At 37.9% G+C, this 26376-nt stretch overlaps 1 protein-coding gene across 1 annotated transcript in view; it reads left to right on the plus strand.

The window, feature by feature from the left end:
- The first annotated feature begins 10517 nt into the window (after positions 1 to 10517).
- Positions 10518 to 26376, plus strand: part of ATP10D (ATPase phospholipid transporting 10D (putative)) — a 42175-nt gene continuing 26316 nt past the window's right edge. The window contains 5 exon segments of the mRNA XM_014261070.2: positions 10518 to 10607; positions 19398 to 19703; positions 20472 to 20666; positions 21624 to 21828; positions 26098 to 26183. Of these exon segments, the coding sequence (XP_014116545.2) occupies positions 19438 to 19703; positions 20472 to 20666; positions 21624 to 21828; positions 26098 to 26183 (752 nt within the window). The 5' untranslated portion in view covers positions 10518 to 10607; positions 19398 to 19437.

Below are 26376 nucleotides of genomic sequence, written 5' to 3' on the forward strand. Positions count from 1 at the left end.
ATTTTAACATGTAACATCTGTAAAGGGGGGCATCTGCCTTGTAACACTGATTCTTTTGATTGCTTCTAATAATAGCTTCAATAACAGTTACAATTTAGTTAGCACAAATCAATTCCATTTATTACACCATCGAGTCTTAACCTTTAAAATTACCTGGTTTTCATGCTTCTGTACCACAGCAGTAACAAACCACCCCACCCCTTGAAGTTAAACTCTCAAATAACAACAACATCAGGGAGAGAAACTTGCAGAACAGTAAGTATATATATATATATATACACTATAAGTAATATAGTATAAGGATTAGTAGGCAAGGATTTCAGAGCAGCAAGGAAAGAAGCAATTTTATGAGAGAAAAGTATAGACCTCACACTTATTTTATCCATATTGCTGATGACTTGTAGAGGGTTTTATTTGCTTATAAAGACAACACATAAGCTAAACTACAGTAATTAAATCCATTTTAAGATCAATCTATTTGTTGCCCTTGGTTTTGGAAGAATGGCAATAATTAAAACATTGGGAAATAACTTAATAAGCAGAGGTTATTAACATAGCAACATACATTTTATCATAACAGTGTAGCAATAATTATATATTAGTATATATAATATATAATAATTGTAATATGTAATGTGTATATAATAAAGTTGCATAGTGTTTTACATTGCTCTAAGTATATTCACTTGGGGAGAATATCCAAGCACCAGTGTAAGTGTCCCACAAGGAACTATTAAACAGGTATGTCAATAGAAATAAATAGGTAACCATGTATTTTACCAACACAAAGGGGGCAGTAGATGCATTTTTTTAAATGCAATGGAAACACTGAGACTGCAGTTGAGATTATGTTGAACTAAGCGTGGGTTGCTGTGGAGAAGGGAGGTCCAACTGGTCCCTTAGTCTCTGTGGCCACCTCTGCTCCCTCTCCCGAACCCTTATGCCTATAGCATTAGGGCACCTGGGGCTGCAGGATGAAACTGCAGCTGATGTAGATGAAAAGTAAATTTATTTTAGCATTAGTTTGTTTTTTTTTCATGGGTTAGATTTTCACCATGAACAGAGCACCACTTCTGACAGAAGTGACCTTTGTGGTTGGGACTGAGGGGTAAGACAAAACTACCTCTTCTGGTAGCCCATACTTAGATGAAATTGGTTGACACATGAATATCAATCAGTGAACCACTTTAATTATTAAACCAGGAATCTTGAAAGTTTTTGTAGAAGCTTACATATAGTCATGGTTATAGTGATATGCTGCAGTTGAAGGAGATTGAAAATAACATATCTCTGTTTAATTTTTACACTCTGACGAGCCAATGAAGTTCATAGTGAGGCTGAATGAACATGACAATGATGTGCCTAACATACTTTATCACTATTTGCTCTTCATAATCTATAATAATTCCTTCCGAATGACAGATCTGTTTCTCAAATTATTTTACTTGTAAATTTTGAACATGCAAAACTATGAGAAGTTTTTGTTCTTTCCCTCTGTTCCTATTCAGTAAATATAATGTATTCAGTAAATATTCATGTATCCACTCTCTGAGACATGAGGAGTACAGTGTCATGCATACTGTGGATAGAGTCTGTCTCCACAGCTTTACACTTGTCTCTATCATGTCTCCTTTTTCCAAGATGATGTAGAAGAGGAACTTTCTTAAATGTTCTTGAATTCACTTCTCACTGATATGTCAAAATCATTTTGTTGGTTTCTGTAGCAATTCTGTCCTTCCCACAGACAACACTGAGGAACTAGCAATAGCTCTGAGGGATATTCCTGTGGTTCAACACCACCTTAGAGTCACACATTTTATACAATGAATGGACAAAAGCATAGTGAAGAGATCAAAAGAGATCTGCTACACTGTAAGATCTTCAGGGAGGAAATGCTATTGTTGGAAACATTCCAAGCATAGTTGAAAGCACCAGCTAGAAAAAAATACTGTACACATTACTTGAAATCAATTAATATCATAGGTTCGTAAAATATCTGTAATATGTACATCTCAACACCTGCCTGGCTGAGGTAACAGACAAGCCAGGAGCTGGTATCACACCCAGTATTGTGCAGGATAGAGGCAGAGGAATAACTTAGACCAGAAAAGTGACATCCTATGTACTCCAAGGAGCTGGTAGTCAGCTTGAGCCATACACGCATTAAAATAACAGCTCAGAAGACAAAGTGGAGTCAGTAGCTGGGATTCTACTCATGAGTACTACTGGTCACCATCTTTTATAAGCAGCTGGGCACTCACAGACCTACCCTGCCTTTGCTCTCCTGTCCCCAAGACACACTTCTTTACATAAGCTTCTTTGATTGGAGAGGGAGGAGTCTTCATCTTCCATCCTACAAGAACATTATGAATATTCTCCTAACTCTCCTTTTTACAGTTCAGACCTTTTATTTCTTATCCCATGCCCATGGAACATGCAGAAAGTATATTTTTATCTTCTCTATTGATACCATCTTATAAGGAAAAATCTCTTGTCACCATTTCTATCCTTCTATGCCCCTTTCTTTATGCTTAAAAATTCTAGATGAACTGAACACCAGGTACATATCAGGACTGGAATTTTAATCACAATGTTCAGGTCTAATGATTGCAATGTCTGGAATTCAAAATGACAACAACAGAAAATTAGCAATGCCTTTTAGGGCAGATGTAGTAAAACTAAGCCAAAATATTCCCTTCTCCAAGCCTAACCTTAATATTTCAGTATTAACAATGAATGGTAAGAACGTGTTGGTGCTTTTCAAAAATCTATGGACATTATAAAACAGAAAATAAAATCCCCAGAAGGTAAATTATGGTGACTCTTAACACTAGTAGTAAACAACAATTAGTAGATGCTGGAATATGCTGCATAGCAAGTTGTACCAACACGTCATAATAGCAGTGGGGAGAAAGTATTCCTAAAATAATAAACACCCCACTACAAATACCTCATCTAAACAAGGACTTCATTGTCTGTATTTATTATATAACTCTCAGTTGAGAGCTACTATTACAGCTACTATGGATTTTATTTTTCTCACATCATATTTTGTAATGAAATGAAAACAGCAGTTGGTGAAAGTTATGCTGGCAATACTATTTCTGCTGACAGAGGTTGTTTCAACCAAGGGCATACAAAGAGAAGGTAACTATGACAGACTAAGAAAAATCAGTTTGTTTATAAAGATACATCCATAGTAAGGCACAGCAGTGCTTTTTGACTAAATCTCTTCCAGGGTATGTGCAGCTAACTTCCTCACAGGAATTCCTCACAAAAGGGCCCTATGATTTATAAGTCTTTTATCAGTCTTGTCAGTCTGTGTCCAGCATGGCAGAACATTGTATTAGCCAGATTTTCTGGACTTTTGTGGTCTCTGAATAATACACTATGGAGCAGCTCTTCACATCTCTACTTCCTACTGCTCTTGTCTTTTCTACAGGAAATAACAATTTAATAGGCTTCTCCCAAAGAAATTAAAACAAATACTATGAATGTGACAACTACTCTCAAAGCTAACTGTTCAAGTATTAATTTGAAAACTAGATTTTTAGAAGCAGCTGTCAGTGTCCTGGACAGCTTCTGCATATTTACCAGCTTTTCAAACTTTGCTAACTCTCACTGCAGTTGTATGACCATATGACCCATGACCTCCATGACTCCTGGGACAAATTGTTCTTTGAATCATATTACTGTAATTCCCTTTTTTTCTTTTTCTTTTTTCCTCTTGAGAGTGTCTCAAATTAGCAAAGACACAAAAAGAAGAGAGGCACTTTCTTGCATTGGGAATTTTCTCATGGCTTAATTGCTGATGAATAAGACACTGTACCAATACAAACATCTCAGCTTGCCTATGTGTAATTTTTCTCAGTACAGAAACAAATATGTTCTAATTTTCAAAAAAACACTACCAGCCATCTGAAAAAGTCTAGAAGCCCTCTAGTTCATACACAAGTGCAAGAGTTTTGTACATAGGAAAATGCTACATACAAATAGGGTTTGCTATTGTAATAATGAATGGTAAAATTTTCTATAGAAATAATGAATAAAATAATGAATCTTATTATGTGGGTGACAGTGGTAGTTTGCTCACACCAAGTTTTCAATGCATTGATGTTATTACATCAGGAGAGGTATTTTTAATTTTCAATAAAGTAGCTGAAATCTGCTTTTATTTAATCTGGAGCAAATTCTAGAGAAGAGCTCTCTAGAAAATTTGTTTGCATTGTGAGGACATGACCTACTTGTTCTTGCAGGTGACACAATAAAGAATGAAGTAAGAATTTTTTTCATTTCACAATTTGGAAAATATTTCTAGAGAATATTCTCTGAGCAACTTAAAACAGAAAATTTACAATTACGTTCATTTTCCTAGTTTTCCTTAAATAGTTCATCTACTTAGGGACAAAATATAAGTTGTTCACTTGAAAATGGGACATGTTTTTTCCTTATGTTATTTACAATGTAATATATGACAAAGTTCTACCAAGGAGCAGTTGGTTTAATAGTGTCACATAGTGCAGGGTACAAGTAAACCCTAAACTTTCTTCTAAATTTGCACTTTACCTACAATACCTGTGAAAGTATAAATCTCTCTTGTCTTTACTTTGGTATGGCTTTTCATTAGTTCATCTTGGATCTGTGATGCACTGGGCTCACCAAGTGAATCAGAAACAAACACGTGGTAACATTTTCTCCCAGTTAGCTAAAGCTGTACTTGTGCTTTGTCTCAGTCTTGGTCTATCTTTGTTTATATTTTATCTTGGTTTACACTGGCTCTAGAAGGTGAAATGATCAGATATTATGTCTGCTGGGGCAAAGTTTCACCTTCAGAAATGTTTAAATATACACGAACCATAAAAATTAAATTTTTTCCAGTGAGGTGTCTTGTGGACACTTTTAATCTGATACTAGGTTTCCTAAACTTAAATTAACCATTTTATAGGAAACCAGCCTTGGATTTTCCCTTGTGAAAAATACCTGAGAGAATCAAAAAGTCTAAGTGGTATCTTCATATTCATCTGCTGGATTATTTTTATTTATTCAAGAAATGGATATAGTAATTGTGACATAATTAGCTAAATTAGAATATTAAAAAAATTTGCTTGGCATGTTGGAGTCACTGTCTAGCAGAAATTGTTAGAAAAACTGTAGAAAAATTTAAGAGGAAGAAAACACTTGAAAAATATTACAACCCAGACAATAACTTTATACAATTAAAGATAAAGAAAAAAGCAGCAGTTACTAAATATTTCATCTGGTATCACTGATTCAGGTCCTTTTGTTAGCTGATAAAGTAGTTTGATAAAAAGAAAGTGTAGAATTAAGGTTATTTGTGGATCAGATAAATTCACAAGTCAACCTGCTTTTATATGCAATGAAAAGGAAGGCGCATAAGTACATAAGTGCATATCAAAAGTGTTTTGACACACAATGAAACTGTAACAGTTTAAACCAGCTAATGACAAGTTGACAGCTGTAGATAAGGTTGAAGATTAGCCATGGGAAATTGCCACATCAGAGTAAACAGAAAAAGAAGGAATAAAGCAATTTTCTAAGTGTATCAACCTGCCTATGTGCAATTCCACTTTACTTTCCAATCATACACACTTTTCCATCAGTCCACAAGTATCAGTATTAGATGGTGTTGCCTTTTTTTAGGGTTTGTTTCATGTCTTCTTATTCAATGTTAGTTCATGGGGAGTGAATACAGATTGTTAGAAGCTGGAGTCTCCTCATAGATTACCAACTCAGCTTCCTCTATTGGATAAAGTAAAAATGTCAGGATAAGAGGTAAATTCCTGATGCAGTATCTCATTTAAAAATATTTTCTGCTTGTCTTGTTAATTCTGAGCCTTTTAAAAGTGAAAGACTTTCCAATTCCTTGTTAAATTCCAGCTGATAATTACTTTATATGGAATGGATAACAGAATGAAAATCTCTTGAACAAAAAGTCTCATCATCTTTCTGGCTTTCAGTATGGAAGTTCCTAGTACACACAACACCAAACCACAGTGAGTGACAATCAGTAAGTCCTATGCTAATAATAATAACTGCTACTGGCTGCTAATAACTGCCCTCCAGACCTGGCATCTAATGCCAGCTTCCTGGTTCCTTCCATTCTGCAGTTGCCTAAACTTGATGGTATAAAACACAGGCAAAGCATGAGGATTACATGAGTAAATATTAGTCAGTTATTCCCCTAAAACTTGTTTTGTCTACACAAGCTATGTCACAGCAATTTATCCAACATTAACATTAAGGTCTGAATGGATTGTTAAACTACATTACACCTTTGGCTGGACATTTTTATTTGAAATTTAGTTAGCCTTTGGTCAATTTGGTATGATTCATTCTTATCTGGTTTACTTCAGCTAAACAAATGTGGATTGTTAAACACCAGGAACAGAAAGAATCATTTAATGGAAGCACTGGTCACTGCTACAATATGAGAAAATGGGTATGAAATTGAGTTTGGAAGATACAAGATAATTCTTAATCCTCACAGCAACCATAGTCTGGGGTAATTTTATAATACAGTAATATGAGCAGAATACTTAGTTTTAGAAAAAATCAGACAGTTTATGTAACAGTTGTATGACACTTACAAGGATTTAATGACCTTGAAAATGCTTTTCAGGAAAGTTCCCACAGTAATATTTACATATAACTCTACCTCTCTCAAGATTTCAAAATGTACATAATTTACATAGAATACATCCTGCATGATAACATATTAAAACAAATGCTCAATCTTTCAAACTAAACATGTAGGCTCAGATTCACTAACCAACACTTTCATGTTGTGGTGTTTATTCTCCTTGTTTCAATTTTTTATTTGTAACCTGAAAGTAGTAATACCTTCTTGTCTCACAGGGAGCAGTGAAGGAAAATTCATGACTATCTATAAAATGCTCACTCCAGTGATAAAAACAATCTCCTCATGAGGAAATCAATAAACCAGTACAGATCTAGACAGTGTAATGTAAATAAAGGCAGTGGCCACACACAAACTAGAGCACATAAACAGCTGTTTGTTCACTATCTATCTGTCTTCCTGGGGTCCTGCCAGGAAATGTATCTGAGGATCTTCATAAGTACAACACACTGCTTTAATTTGCACTTGCAGCATTGCTTAGGACTCTAAACACATATTTACCAGCCAATGATCTGGTAAACAATAATTCAATGTAATTTAAAATTCAAGGGGTTTTTTGTGAAATCTCTGCTCCAGTTAAATTATTTGGGTTTACTGCAGAGCTAAGGAAGTAAAACATCATGAAATTACTGGGTAATAATCTATTGCCTTTCTGGCTATAAGTTACTATTAATATGCCACCACATCTTCAAAGGTATTTGAACTAAAGTGGATATCATAATAGGTCACTACCTACCTGTAAATACACACTGAATCTCTCAAGTTCATCCACTGACCTCATCTGGATGCACTAGGCTGATGTGGGAGCATCCACACTGCTGTAATGATAACCATCTATGTCTACAACCCTAAATTCCCACTGGCACTCCTATTTATATATGTTTGGCACCGGAACCATCACTGGGTATGATTCTCCTCTGGGGAAGTGATTCTCCCATAGAATAATCATACACAGGTTTTCACATTCCATTAACTTGAGGTGCTCTGGGAAATGTTTGATAGCATGCTACAGCAAATTTATCTCTTTCTTTCAGGTCTTCATTGGAAAGTTTTCAGTCTGCCAACATGTTTAGTTGGCAGTTCACAAGTTCCTCTGTTTCATGCATTCCAAACAGTGCTAGTATGAGCACAGCAGACTGAGTTGTTCATGCTTGCACTTGCAGAGTTATTGCAGGCATGAACAGATAGAGGGTTTGAAATACACAAAGAGCTCTGCAATTGTTTTGGAGTCATCAACAGCTCTTGTGTCATTGGACTTAAGTCCATATAAGTCAAGGAGTCAGGGAAGTTCCTGAAACTTCAGGAAACTGTGGAAGAATGCAGAGCATACATGGTAACTTAGAAGGTTGGACCACAGTAATACTTACTGGATTTACTTATGAAAAGTATTCACAAAGATAGGAAAGAATAATCCAAGTTCTTGTCAGAAATACAGCTACTGAAGAAAAATGTACTTCTAATACCAAAATTATTTTTGTACTTAAAAAGCAATACTTACAGGGCATTTACATCTCATCAGTTACCAAAGTGTTGAGAAACCTATTATTTAAAAACATACTTGTCTTCATATAATCACCAAAAGATAACAGAATTGTCATTATTCCTGTTTTCATTATTGGTGGTTTCCAGCAGCAAGGGCACTAAATGGTTTAGGGCACTCAGTGGCCCTAAGATCAGAGTGGAATTGAATTCACTTAGCTCTTCTGTGTGACTCCAAAGCTGGTCTGAAGCCATTGTTTTAGACTGAAATTTTACACTTTGAGTGTGGGTACTTACTGTTTACAGGAGCAAAAGGTAGGACTGACAGGTGAGGATCACATTCTTGATTTAATTCCCACTGCCCTGGATGACCCGAATTTTGAAGTTTACCTTTTTCATGTGGCGGTTCAAGAGATGATATAAAAGACATCTGCAGATCTCTCTGGGGAAACAAAAAAAGGATGTATCTTTGTAGAGGATGTTTAGTGTTATTATCTCCACACAAAAAAGCTATCATTGAGATTTCTCAATAAAGCACTATCTCTGGTGACTTTGATCTTTGCAGTTACTCTTCCATAGGCTACCTGGGAGAAGGCAGTTTAATTACACTTCAGACATGCTGGTGGTTGCTTTGCATGTTTGGGATCAAGACTATTCATACTACTGGACAATTATACAGAAGGATAAAAGTGAAAACGTGTATGTAATGGCCAAGTCAGGAGTCAGCAATGCCTCCCACTCACCTGATCAGCATTACCTCTCCAAACAGCTCACATGCTCTGCTTCAACACATCTAATTAAAGTGCACAGAGTGCTGCACTAAGGCAGCTGTGATCTTTCTGGCAGCCAGGGTAGCTCATTTACAGTTTGGTCAGGTGTTTTTGGGTGCACTGATGTAGAGGCCTAATTGAGGGAATTGTTATTACTGTGCAAGCAAGGGAAATAAAGTAATGCCTTTCATAGTTGTAGGCTTTCAGAATGGACTGTCATGCATGAAAAAACATGACTGGGAAATGTAAGACTCTGGATATGAATTATTTACAGCGGCAATGGGATTACAGTAGCTGTGGTTGGTGATAAACTGTGTGATAGTCTCTTCTTTGTCAAATATCTCTGCCAACTTGAATGTTCCAATGAATCAATGTTAACCAATTAAATTGTTTTAAACTGACTGGGTTTTGGCAAAGCTTGCTACCGCCTTGTGTCTTGCAGCAGCTTGCTCTGCCCTCCCCAGAGCTGATTCCTCTTTCCTACAGCACCTGAGCCAGCAAAGGTGGTAGAGCCTGCCTGCAAAGAAACAGAACTTCACATCTTTTTCTGCCAAGAACATATGTAATTTCAAGGCAGTAGTTACAGTCTTCCTTCATGTAGAACTTTTATTCCATCTGACATGCCAATATGTTTTAAAATTTCTACTAGCCACATGGGCACTCCAGGGAACAGACCATCAGCAGCTGTTCACTGAACATAACCAAAAGGTTTTCAGTGTGGTCAGGGTACAGGACATGCTAGAGTGCAGGAGAGCACAACCAAGTAGCACTGCTCAGCACAGCCCTCCCAGCTCTCTGTTAGGAGCTCTTTGGTGACACTGGACGAGTACTGGTAACCCCACTATATTTCAATAGGGACCAAGAGATCTGCAAATAACATTTCCTGGTGGATTTTTTTTTCTTCTTTCTTTTTTCAGCGGAAGATGATCTTGAATCAGGAATTCTCTCACTTCCCTGTAAAAGGCCATGTGATCTCATTGTAAGAGGCAGCCTTCAAGAGTGCTCTGAAAGGCAGTAAAATCGCAAAGGACAATGTGGGACTTCACGAGAGTTATTGATGAAAAAAACTCACTGAGGTTCCTGGTGACAGTGATTTGTTTAAGGCAATTTGGGAAGTTTCTCAATAGCCAGAGGCTTACTTCCTAGAAAACAAGAGGAAGTGTTTGCTAACTTTCATTAGCCCAGTGACTAGAAAACTGGATGTTTAGACAGGACAGTGCCATGGGTGTTGTAAATGACTGTAAACGATTAAGAACATCAGTTACCCTTAAGAGTTGTCAAGGGTGTCAGGGTCTGTGACAGTCATACTTCTACCCCAAACTCCACCTGCCTTAAGATGAGGCCTTGAGGCAAAGAAAAAACAAACCTTTAAACAATAACTAAGCGTTATGGACTCTACGGCAGCGAACAAAGCTCCCTCACCCAGAGCCGTGGGGCGTCCGGACGAACCGCTTTTGGAAGGGTCCCCGACCGCAGCTCGGGCCGGCGGGTCCACCTCAGTCCCTCCTCGAGAGAGAGGGGTGAGAGCGGAAAAGGGGCGAGAAGAAGGAGAGGCCAAAGGCCGGTGTGGGCAGGTGAGGGGCGGTGGGGCGGAGGCGGCCGGGCAGCCGAGGCGGGGCGGGGCGAGGCGAGGCGAGGCCAGAAGAGGAGAGGAGGGGAGGGTGCGCGGCCATTCCCCGGGGATGTGCTCGGCTCTACCGGTAAATGCGGAACAGTTTCAGCGGGGCAGGTCGCCGGCGGGGTCGGGTGTGTGGGTTATGGCGCGGGAGGACAGTGGGGCCGGGCACCGGGAGCGGGACGGAGCGGGGGAAAGGCGGAAACAGCGGCCGCGGGGGAGGTGCCCTCAGCGCTCCCGCCGGTGGCGTTGTGCCGGCGCCCGCGGCTGGCCCGGGAACCTCTGCCGGCACCCGAACGGCCCCTCCGAAAGTCAGCGGGGGCTGGAACACTGTGGGCCGTGCAGAAGGACCATTTGTGGGTTTATGTTTTTAAACGCCACCACCGACATCCACCACCCACCCCACCCCACCCCACCCCCCCCCCGCCATTGCTTATGTTAATCTCCTCGACTTTGGCTCCAGAAACAAAAGTCTTTGTTTTAATAGTTCACGGTAGTGACTGAGGTGTCAGTTTTTTACTACTTTACCGATTCATGGCAAGGAAGGAGACTTAAGTCCATTTAAGTCGCAGGGAAATTGCTGAAACTTCAGGAAAGTACGGAGGGTTGCAGAGTGCACATCTTCACTCACAGGGTTGGAGCACAGCAATAGTTACTGGACTTAATTATGAACAAGATGGGAAAGAATAATCCAAGTTCACAAGTTCATTTCAGAAAGACAGCTAGTGAAGAAAAATGTACTTCTAAAATCAAAATTACTATGATTTTAATACTTGCAAGGTAGTACTTACAGGGTATTCACATCTGACATCTCAATGACTAAAGTGTTAAGAAACTTCTTATTTAAAAACATACTTGTCTTCATATCATCACCAAAAGATAACAGAATTGTCATTATTCTTGTTTTCATTACTAGTGGTTTCCAGCAGAAAGAACACTAAGTGGTTTACCTAGGATTGGAGTGGAATTGAATTCACTTAGCTCTTCTGTGTGACTCCAAAGCTGGTCCAAAGCCATTGTTTTAGACTGAATTTTTACGCTTAGTGTGGGCACTTACTGTTTACAGGAGCAAAATGCAGGACTGACAGGCGAGGATCACATTCTTTATTTAATTCCCACTGCCCTGGATGATCTGAATTTCAAAGGCAATAACCAGAGGTGACATGTTTTTAACGAAAACTCGATTGAAATTGGGACCAAGTAGTCTACATGAGTACTCAAACATACCCTCTAATTAGGCATTACTGTCCAACCTTGCTTGTGCCAACATGAGTACTTTAACAGCTTTAATGATGGATTGGGAAATCCAGTGATGTTACTATCTTTGAGTTAGTAAAAGGTCTTGCAGATAAGTGAGAACCAGGTTCAGTAAGTACCAGACTCATTATGAAGGAGTTGACTAAGCCAGGAGGAGAAGGTAGAAGTGAGAGCAACTCTGTTCAGTGTTAACTTCTAACTCAGTTCAGCTACTAACAGCAGAGATTATCTAGTGTCTTAGATAGTTTTGGGGTTACTAGGGTAAGAGTTTCAGCATTCTTAACTCCTTGCATATTTTGCTTTTACGCTTCTATGTATTTTGGCTTCATTTTTATTAATAAAACCTTTAAAGATACACATCTGTAATTGAGCCCTCAGTTGCCTCACTTCTTACTGTCAGGTTTGAAATAATATCTCAAGAATCATGTTTTATAGTCTCACAGGAAGTCTCTGGTGGTTAAAGTGGATACACAGGTTATTCCTGTCAATATATTCCCAAGCACTAGGCAGGTTTTGTTGCTCTTTGGCAAATCTGATTGTCTTCCTGAGGTTCAAGAGCTGGGTTTGTCGAAAATTCACTAGCACTAGAGCATTAGACCTGAAAACCTCAGTGTATGCCTTGGGAATATATGGAACTTTTAAGTAGCTGATAATGTAGAAAACCAGAAGAATAGAAAAACTAGACAGTTAATCTAGTATTTTAGGAGATCAAGTAGAGTTTATTGCTGTAATAGGTACTTTCAGTATAAATTTCAATGAGTATGCTAGACCTTATGTACACAATAGAGTTTTGGCCCTTTAAAAACCAGCAATACCGCCAATTATTTCTTTTAAAAGTATTTATGGTAGCACAGGGAGTGCACACAGCTACGAAAAAAATCCAGAAAACCGAAAAAACCAAACACACATTGTTCTACATTCCATGAACACCGGTACAAATTTTTAACATGAGGCCCATGCCACAGTATTACTGTGAAATTCATGTGAATTTCACAGTAAGATGAAAGTGAAAGATAGTCATAAAAGAGTAAGACTTAAACTGTAAGGTTTTGGTTTACAGTTTTGAGACCAATGTGGCACATGAGAACAGGGCATGAAACAGAACTTTCCTGATGGAGAAAGGGATGTAAAATATTTTCATGGACGATCACTCCAGCAGCCTTCAGTTTTATTTTGAAACTATTTCATTTGAAATTTAAACCTAAAATTTGCTACTGTATGGTTTGATTGTGTCTGTAGGTACAAGATCTGATTGGCATCCTATATTAAATTACCCAAGATGGAGATATTCTGCTTTTATATACTGCTCCCACACTGCCATATGTTAAACAGTATTACTGCATGGTTTACTATTAAATTATCTTGCATCCATCCTCGTGTCAGGGCCTTCACACTTGGGTTTTGGTGCATCCTGCTGGTTGTTTTTCATTTGTGAAGAGCTGTTGATGGCTGGCTTAATGTGCTTATAACCAAGAAATTCCCTTCCTAAGATCCAAGGCTTTTCAAGGCTTGCAAGTTTTTTTTGTATTGTCCATGCTAAATTAGACTTTGTAGGTAGGAGTGCATGGCTAACTAGTGCTACAGCAATTGGTTTTTCACACTAACTTCTGCCTTCCACTCTTAATTCAGGAATTCTTACAACTCTTTTATAAATATATCTCAGAATACATGGTTGCAAGTGACCATATCATTTTCTCAAACTGAAGTTTTGATTCCTGCAGGTTTTTGCTTGTTTGTCCCATAAATTGACAGCAAAAGTCTCTTATCCAGATCTATTTGGCATATTAGAATATCTCAGCAGATTTCATACTGGCTTGCAAACATGTGACAGATTTGTGAAATTGCATAAAAATTGCATAAAAATTGCATAAAGTGGGAAACCTTAGGAGAAAAGAAGTACTTGTTCTTCAGAGTGTAAATTAATCTTTAGGCCCTGGTTCCCTGAACCTTCTTCATTTTCTGCTAGCTTCTGAGTTTTAAAAGATGATTAGGAGGAGTTTTTAACATTTAGCCTGTATAGTTCTGTCAGTGTAGTGACAAAAGTGCTGGTGAACCTTTGCAGTGACACCTGCTAAGAGGTTTAAATGGGACTGTTGTGTGGATTGGGGATGATCCACTCTTCCACAGCATTGTGTAGTGTGACTTCATCTAGGATAGAATTTTTTATATTCACTGGTCACCCAGAACCTCAGACCTGCAGAATGTCCTGTGTTATTCATGTGGGGAAGAAGGAAAAAGGGGTTGTTGCTGGGAGATTCATTGTCTGGCTTGCTTGCCTTTTAGGTGCTGTAGAAATTTTTCAGGTGAGATAATGAATTTTTTTTTATTGCATTTCTGTTTGCCAAGAATTGATTTATTACTTCCTACTGGAAACTATCCCAGATGAAGGCCTACTGCACGCTTCTTGAGAAGGAACAGGATAGAGACACACACCATAAGCACGCATGTGTCAAAGGTCTGGGGAACGTTCTTGTCAAATATGTCATTAAATGCACATTTACCAAGTGCATTTAATAAAGAACTTTCTGAAAGAAAAATGAGGAGTAATTATTTGGAGATCATAGCAAAAGAGAAGGATGTTGACAGAAGGGAGGAAGTGGTTAGGAGAAGCCAGGGTAAATGGTTAGGTACTTCACATGACATGTGAGCAAATGACCACATAATAGTAAGGTGCAGTTCCAGAGCAGGATAAACATAGGCTAAATTATCTACACATCTTTTTTGCTGATGATTTTAAGAAATTATCTAGTATGAGATCAGTGATTGCTAAGTGATTTGCTTAAGGCTACCAATAATATAACTGGAACTAAGGAGTTTTTAGTGTCAGCTCCATTCCACACCAGGAAAGCTAGGAGCAAAGGCTTGCATGTAGATATGGAGGTGATACTTCACAAAGCTGACAGAATATTTAAGAGACAGTGGAAGTGATGAGAAAAGATAAGAGCTTAGGGACATGAAATAGACATACAAGAGAATGCTTACATGGGGCTTTATGATGCAAGGTCCTTCTTCCAGGATAGAGACCATTTAAAAGTAGGGGTTTCCTAAGCATTATCACTAGCAGAGAGTTCTCAAAGCCTGTTTTTATTGTGATAATAGGATGGTCAGACATGGAGAGTGTGTAGTGTTGATCTGTACTGTGTTAAAAATGATGCTGCTGTGTCTTGCTTTAACAAAGGTATGACAGCCAGCTATTTCCTGTTAACCTGTATCTAGTCCCTTCAGTTTTACGTAGCCCAAAGTGCTTTTATAAGAAGAGGGAAGAATCAGACCACATGAAGGAACTGGTGTAGAAAAACAAACAAGAAACAAAATAAATCCAGTGTCATATAATTTCCTTCCACATTTCATCATTATTATGTTACTAATAATTGGTAAGCTTACTACAAGAACTTCCTTTTTTGAGTGTAAGACATATCTGAATTGCCTCTGTATCAGCTGTTTCTGTTTAGCAAGATCAAGAGTGTTCACTTGAGTAGTGTAATAGCATGAAAATGAGGACAGGCTAGCTCATGTGAGGCTGTCCTCAAAACTTAGCATGTGATCATTTAGGCTTCCTCCTGTTTTTGAATATATGAATATTATTCTTGGGGGTTTTAAACATAAACACATTTTTTAGAAATAAATTACTAAAAATAGTGCTTCAAAGTAACTTGTGGATCATTTGCCAGTGTTTAAAGAGATATCTGCCATTTTGTGTTACTGCTTTAAGTTCACATTAGCTGGGGAACTCAAGACTTGGCTATGAAAAATAACATGACAAAAGGGTCAAATGTTTTAAGGGAATGGATTTCTTAGAAAAATTGTTTAAAATAGCTTTTATTTGATCTTTGGTGACTTAATCCTTTAAATATCTAATGTGAAGCTGATGAAACTCCTGACCACAGAAAATGTATTCAATACTTTATGAACTAAATTTAATAAGGAAGAAGAATAAAATTACTCAGAAGAGTTAAGAAATGCAAAAGAGGTTTCTGAAGTTTGAAACCTCCAAAGTGATATTTTAAAATGGCAATGCAAATTATTTTAAAAAAAATCATTTGCAGAATAGTAGCTCAGTCAAATCCCAGGTGAGTCAGAGGGAATTATGGCAGAGTATGAGATTCAGATACTTTTTTCCCAAGATGTCTGTTAATTGTCTGATTCACTTCTCTGATCATAGATTACTTGTTATTTTTCATACAGTGTTTCCAGTGTGATGGATTTGTGTTAGTTATTTCTCATCTCTACAATCTTCAGTTTTGTTAGAAGAAGTTACATTAGGATACTATAGATACTGACAAAGTATGCAGTGCACAGAACTGAATCTGATGTTTCCTGTTCCTTTTTAAGCTCCTGAGGAAGGGTGGAGCAGAGGTTTTGGAACTGTGTCAGGAGTCAGAGAGATACTATGTGGTGAGGGGTGACTACTCTTCAGCATTTATATGCAGTTTAAACTATTAGCTCCTCATCCAGTGGTGAAGAATTCCACCTTAATGTGCTGTCATGTTAAAATGACCACTTCTCTTCCTCCCTGCTTTCCCCAACTGCTTTATTTTTTATAAATAGTGGTCACTGGGTATCAAATACTAGAAAAGATAAAACATTATGTAAACAAAAAAACCTTAGAATTTAGAAGGTTTTGAAATTTGTGAGATGTATTTCAGCTATATAGGTTATTTTGCCTATATAATTTTCACTGAATGAACAGGATGTCCTGTTTAAAGCTTCTGTGTTCCCATTAGCCCCGGGAGATCGAGAAAGAATTCCTTCCTTCTTCATCAGTATCAGATGTTTGTTTGCCTGGTCTTACAAAAACAAACGTGATTTTCACTACAAATACAACCTTCTCTGAAATACCTGGCTGGCAGCATCTTGTGAAATTTCCTGGCATTTACTTACTTAAGTTTGCTACTAGGTCATTGTACACTTTAACAGTGTGTAGATATATGTCAGATTATTGGGCAAAAGTGTGGTTAATTGACACACCCTGTATGATTCATGCTAAAGATGAAAGCTTGAAGGAGTCTGATAAATTTAACAGAAGAAATCATGTGAAAACTCTCCCTGATAATCCAGCATATTTTTAGTTAAAGCAAACATTTATTTTAAAAGGCCTCTCATTGTATAAAACCTATTGGTGCAATTACTGATTTGTCACAGCAGAGACAGGTAAGGAGAATTGTTGTTTCCTCAAAATAGCCAAGCCTTCAGGATGCCATCCAAAATCCAGAAGTTTGGGATTTTTTTAACCATTGAAATGCTGAAATTTTTGATTGCAGGAAAAAAACCCCAAACCTACCTCTTTTCAGCCAGCTATCTTTTAAAATTCTTTCATTTCCAGTATTTTGTTCTTTAATTCAGCCCTGACATTTGTTGATGGGTCTGTGTTAATTTGGGCGTTTGGGAGCACTAGGTGTATTGAAATCTGCATAGTCATGTATGGACTCCACTAGCAGTACGTTCTGCAGTCCCTAAACATTTTTGAAGACCTTTCAAGCTTTAGACATGTTCTCAGGCTCAGTGTAAATTAACTGAAGCATCTCTTTCAGGTGTGTACAGATCAGTGTTCATATGTATGACTGTATGGTAGCCCTACACTCAAAATGAGTCATTGGTGTGAAGCAGCTGCTTCTAAACGCAGTTTGCATTTCTGGAGGGAAGGCTGGCCCTGACTAAAATGGGATGGTAACCTGTATGCAGAAGGCAGTCCCTCTGGGAACTGTCTCCTAGGCAGTAGGATTAGAGGAAATAAAGATGCCACATTCTGTGAAAATAAGAGGATGACATGCATTTCAGAAAATCTTCACAACCTCGTCTTTCTCGCTTCTCTAAGAAGTCCCAGACACAGCTGCATTCCCTTGCAGCCTTTGGTAGTCTGATGATTACTTACCACAAGGTTTAGGACTGAGAAAAAAAGAGAGCTTTTTCCTCAGACCAGCCCCTTATGTTGTCTGGAGGAGCACTGCAGAACAGTCTTGGAAGAGCAGTAAGGTACTGCTAGGGGATTCTGAGAGGAAATGCTATATAGAGGGTTTTGTTTTGTTTTTTGTCTCCTTCATGTGCAGGTCATGGTTTCTAAAGCGCATGATTTTCATGTACGTGGTTACAGTCTTCTACAGGACACTGTGACAGTCAATAGCTATCTACATCTAATGGTGATAGAACAAAAATGTCCCATCTTAATTTGATGAAAGGAAGAGGCTGGATAAACATTAGAGAAAAGCTTTCTAGCTGCAGGGTAGTGACACAGATGTCCAGGCTTTTTAGGAAGTTTGGAGAATCTTCTTTTTCAGAACAGAATTGGTTAATGTGGAGATACAAATAGTACCCAATTTTTAGAGGAGATGGTGAGGGCATTGTGCTCATGTGTCAAGAATTCTGCAGTTTTAATAGAAGAATCAAGGAAGATATGTAAGAGAAGATAGTCTGGATAAAATAGTCAAGTTGATAGTTTGGAAAATTACTATTTAGAGTAACATTTTGGAGGAATCTGAGCAGGACAGAGTGACATTTGTCAACAGAAGAGAAAGATACCATATGAACAGAAGCTTCAATTGATTGAAACCAAAGTCAGGATTAGTTTGGTAACCACACAGGAGAATCTGTTGTGAAGAGATTTCATTTAGGGAAATCCAACAAATTTTAGAAGCAGCTTTTGTGGGGGAACTTAGGAACAGGATTTAGTAAAAACTTTTGCTACAATCTGTGCAGGTAGTAAGAGATGCAAGTAAAGTAAACTGAAGTGAGAAGCACTGGTGATTCTGAGCTCATGCAGTTTATGGTTTTAAACAAATATACCATGAAATGTTCTATGGAAGAAGTGATACAAGAAATGTAGCAACCATTAGTTAAAACTTTCAAATTGTAAAAAACTTTGTTATAAAAAACAGCACTTTTGAGCATCTACTAAGGCGTGGTTTGTGCAGGTGGCCTTTCTGACTATATTGAGTGATTTGATAAAGTAAGCAATACATACAGCTGTATCACCTATAGCTATGAACTTTTGCTTTCTGTAGGAAAACAAACTCCTTTATAGAATGCTAGAGTTTGGTTAGACAGATAAAGACGAAGCATTGGCATGAAATTTACTCATCCTCTGTCAGTTATTAAAAGTTCTCAAACCTCTTTCTAATTCACTGGAAGAAGTTTTGTTGATGATAGCTACTTAGTGCCTTTCACTGGCAATTCCTCACTTTGTGTCTAAGGCTGTGTTCAGATGCATATTGCTAGTTTTTTGACTTCTGAGTTTAATAAGGTTTGTTAACAATTAGCATGGATTGCAGTGTCTGAGATGAGGATTCCTTTCAAAATGCTGTTCTCTGCAGAATTAGCAGCTTGTCTGCCTTTCTGCACGATGCTGCAGCATGAGAAACTGGTGGGTGGACTGCTATTACAAAAATATTGTGCATTTTAAACAGAGTAATCAGATTATAGGGTCCTGAAATGTTTGATGAAATTGAGATAAATTCATTATTTGATGCAGAAGTTCCTTACCTTACCTATTAACAGTCTGGGTTGGGTTCATTATGAAAATTACTTTTTTCTTGAGGCTCATTCAGAACTGTGGCTGTGACTTTTTCTTGAAAAGCCTTTACAGAATTGTTGTCTAACTTGCTGTATTTTCAAACATTTCTAGAGAGATGACACTCCTTGGACTATAAAGTGTTTCAGGTGCAATGGCAGATCCCATCCGCTGGGCCCGATACCGCTGGCAGCGACTGATAGCAACAGAGGGCAGAGAATGCAGCAGCAGCAATTCAAGTAGCAAGTGCTATCAATCATCAAAAACTACTGGCAAACATAGGATAGTGATACCCTGTTTGGGACATTTTAAAGAAGAGTATGAAAAGGTATCAAAACTGTACATGAACAACCAAATACGGACTACTAGGTATACTTTATTGAATTTTTTACCACGGAATTTATTTGAACAATTTCACAGGTAAGGAACTCCTTTTTGATTGTGGTAATTCTTCTTAAGCTGAATCCTTCTATTTAAATATTTGTGTGTGTTACTACATATTAAAAAATTATTCCTCCTGCTGCCCTATTACTTCTGAAAAGATACGTTATATGGCCAAAGTTTCTTGAGTATCATCATCGTTGAGCTAATCCTTTTCTCCTTAGCTTATGTACTTTCCACTTATTCTGTTCTTTGGACTACTGAACTATTCCTTGCTCTTGGAGCACTGCCACACACCAATCAGCAGTAGGATCTTTCCACTTATTTCCTGCAAATGTCTTTTTCTCCTTCCTTCATGTCTTTCTCTCTTGCCAATTTTTTTCATCTTCCTTCTGCTTGGAGAACTGCTGATCTGTCAAGCTCTGCGGGGAGGTTACAGGATGTCTTCCTTTTTAAAAGATGTCATCTTCCCTAAGAGATGATAAAATTAAGTTTAAAGGACCAAGAAATTTCAGAGTGCAAATTCACCAGTGCCTCACTCTGGAAAACATGTGCCTGAAGGACAGTTTTGAAATACAGGAGAATTCTTGGTTTCTGCATTACCTGATCATGTATGTTAAGCAACTGTGTTGCTAAGTAATCTCTTGATTGGAGAGTGAAAACAGAGGTCTGGATAGTTATTCCTTAAATTGCAGGTGAAGAAAAGATAAATCGCTGATAACTTAAATGTTTGTATAGCATGGAGTGAGGAAATAAGGATCATTGTCTGCTAGCATGGTTAAATCCCGTGTTTTCTCTTTGTTTCAGAGTTGCCAATTTGTATTTCCTATTTCTAGTTGTCCTAAATTGGGTTCCTTTGGTTGAAGCTTTCCAAAAAGAAATTACAATGCTACCTCTGGTAGGGGTTCTGACAATTATTGCAGTGAAAGATGGTCTGGAGGATTACTCAAGGTACAAAATGGATAAACAGATAAACAACTTAGTAACCAAAGTATATTGCAGGTAAGAGACAACAAAGTTTGTGGTTTGTTGTTATTATTTGATTATGACTATCATGTGAAAAAGTTGGTGATAACTCTTTTGGTTACCTTCTGGATACTTACAGTAGCCTAAAATAATGTAATTTGGAAAAGGTTTCTGAAAGTCATTTAGTCTTAACTCTGTGCTCAAAGCAGGGCTATTTAGATCAGTTCACTCAGGGACTAGTTTAGACTTGATTACCAGTTTTGTTAAATGATTATCAAATTAGTGTAAAATCAGAAAAAAAAAATTTTGCTTTGAGACAAATGAGTTCATGTATGTGTCTGTAGTGTATTAACCAAGGTACTTTGACTAGTTAAGCATTGTTGTACATAGCATTTGTTTTGAAAGGTGTATTTTTAATTCCTCTGAAATGGCTTCATGGACGTTGAAAGGCTGCTAGTTTATCACTCATTAATAGCATCATATTTTACTCATAGTGTGATACCACTTCCCCAAACAGAACAAGATAGTTTTCTACTTAAGTGCATCACACAGTTTGGTGTGAGTGTTAGCATCTTGTTCCACTGTGCAGGACTGCAATGTTACACACTGTGGGTGCAAATCAGGCAGGGAGTCTGCTAGTGGCCACTCTGCTAGGCAGTTATCATGGATAATAAAAAGATAGGAATGCAAACTGATTATATTCTGAATTAACTATCAAAAAACTTTAAGTATATATCAGTGGGCATATATATATGCCCACATAATTATTTTTCTTTTATACCTGTCATAAAAGGATATTCCAAGTTGTAAAATACAAAGATAAAGGAAGTATAGTGAATGGGTTTTTTTTCTTTCTTGCAGGCTTTGTTTCCATGTGGGAAAACATGTATTTTGGAAAATGTCACTTTTGACGTGTGTACAAATAGCACCTCTAGGTTTTTCTGTTTCAGGTTATGCATTTGTAAAAAATCACTGTTCTTCTGTGTATTCCAGGAAAGAGAAGAAATACATAGATGAGTGCTGGAAAAATGTCAATGTTGGGGACTTCGTCCGGCTTTCACGTAATGAAATCATTCCTGCTGACATGGTGCTGTTATATTCTAGTGACCCGGATGGGATCTGTTACATTGAAACTGCGGGCCTTGATGGAGAAACCAATCTAAAGCAGAGACAGGTGGTGAGAGGATATTCAGAGCAGGTGAGAATTGTTCTTTTCTAGTGGTGTAAGAATGCTGACATGACAGGTGGTGAACTAAAAAAACCCAAACAACTCAGCCCTCTAGACTGCCTAATTCATGGTAGTTTAGCAATCCCCATCTGAAAATCAAGGTACTAGGTAACACAGTTCTAATTTGTTGCTAGAGTGGTTTTGGAGCAAATCTTTGCATGTTCACATAACCCAGAGAAAGACAGATCTATTTCAAGTAATGAAAAACAGTGAAATTAATAATTCAGGTAAACCTTAAGTAGTTACTTATGGTGCATAACATGTTATGGGTAAGAAATTGGAGATTTTTAGAAGGGACTTCTGTGCTATATAAAGACCAGGAGAGCAGATACTATCTTTTTCACTATTTCTTCACATTGCAAAAGTTTTGTTACTCCCACATAACACTTCAATATTATACCTAGCAGCCAAAATGCTAGAGACTGGAACAAAAAATACAATATTAAAAGATTAAAGAATCTTGACATTTCTGTAGTCTTCAGTTCTGCTGCTGAAACACCACACTTAAAATAACAGCAGGGAGCTTCAGTGTTGTCCATAACAACAAACTGTTTAGTCCTCTGGAGACAAAATTACCTGAACTGCCTCTGAATTTACAGCAGTGGTGAGGAAGTGAGAAGTTGTCTCTAGGTGCCATTACTTAGTGGGTACAGTAATACCAAAGGCATGATGTGCTGTCCATGAACAAAGCTATTATCCCCTAACAGTCACATGCTTAATTTTACTTTTATTTCTATTTTTATTTCTTGATTTAATCTTAAAACAGAAAGACAGGAAGGACTGTTTGATCCTTTTGTGTATACATATTATTACACAAAGCAAAATTCCAATGGTTCTTCAGGCTTACAGCATACTGAGGTGGCCCAGTTCTTACACCTTAGCTCCTGCTACCAAGGTCTGATTTGAGTCCCATTTAAGAAAGAGACTGATTTTTTTATTTTCTGAAAACTTGTACCAAAATTCTAGGAAGAATCATGCTGTCCAAAAAAACCTGTCCATTTCTTCACCATTCAAGACCATTCATTTTTTGTCATCTAATAGGAAAAAAAAATATATAGTTATTGTAGAGTCTTCTTGTCAGGATTGCTTGGTTTCTGAATCTACAGCCATGGTCTGTTTCACAGACCTCAAGTGCATCTCCACCTGAGCTCCAGCCTGGGAATTTGTCCTTGTAAACTCAGGCTGAGCAAAACTGACAGTGCCATGTAAGGGGTTGGCTGCCTGACCTCTCCCACTTCTTAACCTAAGAAGAAAAGGAGTAAACAACATCAAATTAAATAACAGATGAAGAAAAGAAGTATGGAGTCTTAGTCTGCTTTCAAGGTTGTTACATCCTGCTTCCTTTTGACTAAGCAAGTAGAAACATAATGAGAAAGTTTATTAATGGGGCACCTGTTCATGCACGTATATGGATGCTAAATCTGAACCAGAGTGTCTACAGTTTTTACAGGCTACACAGAGCTCGATCCTGCCTGAGAGCTAGCCTGAGAAATTCATAGGAGGATTTCAAAACAATCCTCAGAAACAGAAAACAGCCATGCCAGGTGCTGTTTGTCTGTCCTCTTGTTTTCCTTGCAGGAGTAAGTCAGGAGGTGGTGTACACCACTGACCAGTGATGGTGATGTAGCAGTTAACTAACCAATAAGAGTTTCCTTTCTGTATTTTCCACAAACTAGTCTAGAAAACAAAGCTAAAGCAATAAACTAAGGAATTCTCCTGATCTGACTCCATGAGAGTCCGTGTTGTTCTCTTTTCGCCGTTCCTAATAGAACAACACACGTAGGATTCCTTTAAGAGAAGGCAAGGCAAAATGAAAGCAAGAGGCAGGACCTGAAATTCTCATAGTGATTTTTTTATTATTTTTTCAATGTGTAAATGATAACAGGAAAGAAATTGGCAAAGTAACTTAAGGCTTCTTAAACAGCAGTGGGTAATGAGGCATAGAACACAGTGTCTCCAACCATCTTGGCATTCAAAGAGAAATACACAAAACAGATGAGGACCGATAGGGAGGATGATGAGCTATTTTGTGAACAAACTGACATTGCTCTGCTGCTTTCAAGATACTCAAATGTTGCTTCCTCTTAGGAAGGGTTTAATCTCCTTTTCCTTAATCTCTCAACCACAGCATGTGGTTGGCTGAACCACAGACAGGTTCACAGGTTCACAGGGGTGGAGAAGTTAATATGCCATTAGCACTAAAACAGTGAACAGTGAGTATTTCCTATTAGATTATAGGAGATAGCAAAGAACTGCACCAGTAGGTTCCTTCTCAGCCGGCATGGCTAGTGACTGAATCCAGTCCTGGCTGCAGCATCCTCAAACTAATGGGAAGTGCAGTTCTTTTCTTCTGGGAAGCCTAATCCAAGTTGATCAAAGGCATTCCTCTTCTACCTTAGCCATACGCCCACTCCATTCCCATGCTATGTTATCAAATAGTGTATGTGTCAGTAACACAGCACAGCCACAGCAAGCGGGCTTAGCCTTGGAAATCTGCATTTTCCCATTTCAGTGTCTGATGCAGAGCCTATCATTCCCAGCTCCCTTAGTCAATTTCCATCTTTATTGTCTCCCTTCTTTAGGGATCTTTACACAAAATCCAAGTAATTCTAATTTCTGCGATGAAACAGCAAGATATCTCAAGAAATAATGTACAAAGGCTTCTACTCTCAGTGTTTGCTTTGCCAAAATTACAATTATAATGAAAAAATACAGAAAATAAATGTATAATCCAGGAAGATCTGAGTGTCCATATCAAGATATCTGCTTGTGGACACAGTTTTTGTAACCTCTGTTTTATGCTGGCAGAGTGTAGACAGCTGTGTCCACTATAGATTACACCCAGAGTTTCACAGCTTGCTGTTTCAAGGTATATTACAAGAAGCACCACCAGCAATATATATTTAGATGTTTCCAGTAGAAGAAAAGAATTGACTGCTTTGGCTATTTCACTTTGAGAGTAGTTCTTGTTTGGGTAATCATTGTACAGTGCAAAATTCTTGAAAAGCTTCAATCAAGTATTGTGTCTAACATTTTACAGAAATGTACCTTCTGTGCAAATCAGCATAAGAAGGGTCAGTGGAGAAACAGGTCTTTCACAGTTAACTAAATTTGCAAAGAGACTGTGACTGTATCTGTGTTTCAAAGGCTGTGTTTATATTGGCTTCAGGTGAATACAGTGCAACACATCAATACAGCAGAACATAGCAAAAAGAGTATTTTAGTTAAGCTAACAAAGTACTTGTTAACAATATGATGTTTTTTGAGTTTCTAATTTTACTTACAGGCTTGTGTTTTAAGCTCACAGTTGTTATTCTGCCAGTGTGAAGTCATCCAGTTGATGGATTACAGCCTTCTCAGAGACCTGTAATTATGTAGAAGATATATTCAGTAACACCTGTGAATTAGAAAATTATGCTTGGGAGTTTGAAACCTTAAATTGGTCATTGGGGTTTTTTTAAGGAGTAGAACAAATGACTTTCCAAAGAGTTAGTGGCAGGTACTCAGAAATACTTGGAAATTACTCAGTTATACCAGAGGCGAGCCTGTGTTATACTAGAGACTAGAAGCATACTCATATGCCAGTAATTGAAATTAAATCACAATAGCAGGTAATTCCAAAGATAAGGCCTTTTGGTTTTTCTCTTCTTGTCATGTTTCATTCTTATTAATACAGGAGATTTGTTTCACTTGACTTTTCACTGAAGGGCTCACCTGCTCTTTGTTTGCAGCATGTACTTCTGGTCTTTTATAGCAGCCATTTCTTTGGCACTTGCAATTCTCAAACATCATTGCAAAACTCTACCTGCTTTCTTTGTGTTAGCATGGAAACCGTCCTGGTCATGGTATTGGAAAAAAAAGTCTGCTTGCAAGAAATTCTGCTTGCAGAGAAGACAGTGTCTCTTCCTTTTCTTTTCTTCGTATCACAGAAAGAATCTGTGGGAAACCTCTGCCTTTCAAATGTTCTTACTGCTTTTGTGGTTTTTTTATTCCTCCTCATCCTTCTGCTCATTTTTTTCCCTCTCCAGTGTTCTCAAAATACCAGCAATTCAAGTGATACTTGCCAGTGTTTAATATTTTCTAGGAGGTCCTATGGTGTGTAAGTCTGATTTATACTGGGTAAAAGACCATCAACACCACCAGCAACCTACAGTTTAGAAGCTAAACTGTTAGATGTTTGTAAGTTCTATCATATTTTGTCTGAGTTCTCTGGGTTTTTTTTTCTTCCCGTGGCTTTAGGTCTCTGAAATTGATCCAGAAGAATTTTCCAGTAGAATAGAGTGTGAAAGTCCTAACAATGACCTCAGTCATTTCCGAGGCTTTGTGTAAGTAGGTTTGATGGCTCTTTAAACTATTGTCATTTGCTTTGGCATTCTTACTAATTTTTGGAGACCTTGTAATGTTTGCTTTAAGAAATAACAATACGGATAGAGGTCGGTTTGCACCACTGTGTTTCTGAGCATAGTGCAAGAGACAGAGCTCTAGAAGTATTTTCTGTGCAGCAGATGGGGCACTGAT

This window comes from Pseudopodoces humilis, chromosome 6 (genome assembly GCF_049639895.1).
Source record: "Pseudopodoces humilis isolate 2021_Gansu_Grassland_sample_001 chromosome 6, ASM4963989v1, whole genome shotgun sequence".
NCBI classification, from domain to species: domain Eukaryota; kingdom Metazoa; phylum Chordata; class Aves; order Passeriformes; family Paridae; genus Pseudopodoces; species Pseudopodoces humilis.